Source organism: Sturnira hondurensis, unplaced genomic scaffold (genome assembly GCF_014824575.4).
Source record: "Sturnira hondurensis isolate 20B ecotype Veracruz unplaced genomic scaffold, ASM1482457v3 Scaffold0011880, whole genome shotgun sequence".
NCBI lineage: Eukaryota > Metazoa > Chordata > Mammalia > Chiroptera > Phyllostomidae > Sturnira > Sturnira hondurensis.
Window position 1 is genome coordinate 341,297 of NW_028084511.1, and position 4,046 is coordinate 345,342.

The window sequence follows — 4,046 nt, forward strand, 5'->3', positions numbered from 1 at the left end:
ATAGTGGTTAGACAATGATATGCATTACAAAGTGGTCCTCCTGATATTTCAAGTACCCACCTGGCGCAGTGCATAGTTTTTAATAGACATTTTTCTTTGTCTCTGGATAATGGTGAGCATTTGTGCATGAGAGTATGTACTTTCGGTTAATGGTCTTGGTGTCAGGAAGGTACGCACTGAGGATCTGAGTGTGTGCCTTGTGTATGTTACTTAAACTCCTTCCTGAGCTTCACATAATCCACCTCTTAGATAAAAATGGTTAAAACCCCTATCTGATCATGTGGTTGTGAGAACTAAAAGAATAAAACGTGTATCTACAGAGTCTTTATGTAGAACATTGCATGTAAATAAGAGCAATAAACAACCCTACTCAGCAGGGTAATTTCAAGGATTAAAAGAATATATACAGGGTGAGGCAAAAGTAAGTTTACAATTGTTCATATGAAAAAATAACACAATAACTGATACATAATACAAGAGCCAACTCTGTGTTTTGCCTTCTCATAACTATAAACCTACTTTTACCCCACCCCATGTAAAGAGCCCATTAGGTAGGCTAAAAAGTAAGTTTGGATGATATTATCCTTCATCAAGGGTATGAGGAGATAGGTGCCCTCATACACTGCTGGCAGGAATGTCCACTGGTAGGCACTTTAGAGAAACTGACAATGTCTATATAAATTTTAAAGTACCCATATGCTATATGCAGCAATTCAGCTTCTCAGTTTCTATCATAAACATTGCATATTAGCATGAAAAAAGAGGTACAGACATGCATATTGCAACACTGTTTGTAATTAACCAGCAGAACTCGAAACTAAGTCATTTCCATCAATGTCCATCAACGGAGGAAGAAGTACGTAAGTTCTAGTGTATCTGTTCTGCTAGACAATTTAGAAGACTGAGACAGGTTTGTATGTATAGCATGGAAAGAGCTCCAAGAAATAATGTTAAGTTTGTAAAAAGCAGGGTGTAAAATGGACATTCTATACAATACCATTTATGTAAATACACAGAGCCACATAAAGCAATGTTTTTTATTGGTACAGAATATTTATATGCAAAAAGATATCAATTTACATACCAACATAAATAGTTGTTACCCTCATAATAGTTGTCCAGGATGAAATTGAAATTGAGAGTTATAGTCAAAAGAGTAATTTTCTTATGTATAATTTTTTAATTTTTTAGCAAGGAATCTGGGTGCGTGTTAAAGAACTAAAGTACATTTTTAAAAATCACTGGGCACGGTGCCTGGCATATGAAAAGCATTCAATGTTTATTCCCTTCCTTGGCATAAAATCTCTAAATTATCTGTCAAGTGAATTTGGATTTGTTTTTATTCATTGACTAAACAAATACTTATTAAGCACATAATTTGTCCCAGTCACATCTTGTGTTTTGGAGAAACAATAGAGAACAGTTTAAACAAGGATGTTAGCAACTTAGGAAGAAGACAGATAACTACGCCGAGGAGACAAAGTGCAGCAACTCTCACCCCAGTGGTCAGAGCACAAATCAAATGACTGTGAACTGAAAACAGGACTGGGGCAGAATGGTTATAGCCAAAGTAGATGTGACCTCGGGATGGCTATCATGATTCACCAGGATTTGTATACACACTAAAGAAGCAGAACTTCACAAATGTTTGTCCTTTCCTCATGAGCCATCTTGTAAAATAGAGTCAGACAATTTAGAAGTCACATTCAATTCTGCTACAAACTCTTGCCGCTTGGTTGTCCTATTTCAGTTCATGACTTGGTTAACCTATCTCAGGTCATGCCCTTTCTCAGGCCATGGGCCCTTTTGAAATAATGCATGAAGATGAAAGCAAGGACATCAGCACCATGAGGCAAGCTGAGCTCAGATTCCAGGGATACAGGAGACAGAATCCAACTCTAGCTTATGAGGTAGAAAAGAATTGGGGATGGGGTGAGGACAATAAGTGGGTCAAATATCCACATACGGCCAAGAGTGAGAACTGACCTTGGAAGCAGATATGGAATCAAAGGTTCTTGGGAAGCATCTCTTTCTTGATTGTTCCTTAAACCAGGTAGTCCCACCCAGTCACCAGAAGGTTCAGGCATGAAAATTAACCGTATGACACTCTGTTCTCTAGGTCTTCTCACTGTGGCTTTGCAGTGTTCTTATCAGGCTGCAGAGGTTGGCTCCTATTTCTGGTCCCAGGGGACATTACGATTCCACATGTGTGATCCTTGGCTCTTCTCAGACATGGTTTCCAGGTACCCTATCGGTCTCCTGGCTCTGAGTAATCATCGCTGAACCCAGCTCAGTTGGGCTTCTCAAGTTTTAATCCAGAGCCAGCCTTCCTGGTCAGCATCAATCCTTGAATAAGTATGAATCCATGGCAAGAAAAACATAAAAGTTGTCCCGAATGGTGAATGGGTTGACATGAGCAGTGTAATATCGTAAAAATTTCACAACTGAATGCTTGTGGTCCTGAGGCCATGCCCCGGTTTGTTCTAAGGTATGGTCTCCTAAACCCACCATCTGGTGCCACAAAGCTAAGGAACATTATGAAAAAGCACATTTATTTTCTGTGGCAGATGACCCAAATTAAAGCCCTATTGATCCATGACAAGTAAAGGGAAGAAAACAAACTGCTGTTGAACCTATTATACAGAAGACATGTAGGTTGGGGATCTTATTTAAAACAGCTTCTTTAACTTATTATTCAGAGTCTGTGAATCACTTATTATGTTTATTTACATAGAGCAAAACTTAAGACTTTTTAACTCAAGGAACTAAAAAGACACATAAAAGGCATCTGCTTCTTCCTCTCCTTGAGTTTTTTCAATGCACCTTTGACTTCCTTGTTTCGCAAACTATATATGATAGGGTTCAGCATGGGAATCACAGCTCCATAGAGCATGGATACCACCTTGTCTTGGTCCCGTGCATATCCAGCACTAGAATGAAGGTAGGAGAAGAGACCAGAGCCATAAAAGAGAATCACTGTGGTCAGATGAGAGGCACAGGTGTTGAAAGCCTTCATCCGCCCTTGGGTTGAATGGATCTTCATAATAGCAGTAATGATGTAGCCATAAGAAACCAGAACAACAAGAGCTGATGTCCCACCAACTGCACACACAACAAGAAAGTTTACTACCTGACTGAGGAAGGTACTAGAACAAGACAAGACCAGCAGGGGTGGCAGGTCACAGAAAAAGTGGTTAATGACTCGTGGCCCACAGAAATGGAGCTGGAATATGGAAGTGGTTTGGACCAATCCCGTGAGAAATCCACCAGCATACGCTGTTATGGCCATCCCCACACACAGGGTGGGTGACATGATGGTGGTGTAGAGCAGAGGGTTGGAGATGGCAGCGTACCGGTCATATGCCATGGCTGCCAGGAGACAGCACTCAGTGCCTCCCATCCCAATGAAGAAGAAAAACTGAACAGCACAACCCACAAAGGAGATGGTCTTCTGGTCTTTGAAGAAGTCACAGAGCATCTTAGGAGCTACAGAGGAGGTGTATGAGATATCGACAAAGGACAAGTTACTGAGGAAGAAATACATGGGGGAGTGGAGTTGTGACTCCATCCTGATCAAGACAATAAGCCCCAGGTTCCAAGCCAGTGTCATGAAATAGATCCCCAGGAACAACAGAAAGAGAGAAATCTGCAGCTCTGGACGCTCTGAAAATCCCAAGAGGATGAAATTGGTCATCATGCTGATATTCCTTCCCATGGCCTTATGTCCTCTTTCTGCTGCCTTCAGAGCCCCAAAGGGGGATTCCTGTGGCCTTAAAGATCCAAGTGAGGAAACCATTTCACTGCATCATGGAATCATAAACTCCCCGAGTCAGAAGAGACTGGGAGGTAAATGCCCTACCTCTATCTGATACAGAATTCCCCTCTACCACATTCATTGGGTCTTTCGTGGAGTTCATAGTCATCCTTGCCTTGATGCATTTTTTTATGGAAAAGTGACATGTCTCAGAATAGCCTGACATTTTTTGCATTATCTGGGTCATCACCTCCACTGTCAATGTCACCACTTTACCAAAGGAAGTTATTAA

At 41.0% G+C, this 4,046-nt stretch overlaps 1 protein-coding gene across 1 annotated transcript; it reads right to left on the reverse strand.

Annotated features, from left to right (window-relative positions):
* Nucleotides 1–2,752: 2,752 nt before the first annotated feature.
* LOC118996929 (olfactory receptor 5A1-like) lies at nucleotides 2,753–3,715 on the reverse strand. Its single transcript, XM_037060592.1, has one exon. It carries the CDS (start codon nucleotides 3,713–3,715, stop codon nucleotides 2,753–2,755), a length of 963 nt encoding a protein of 320 aa, XP_036916487.1.
* Nucleotides 3,716–4,046: the final 331 nt, after the last annotated feature.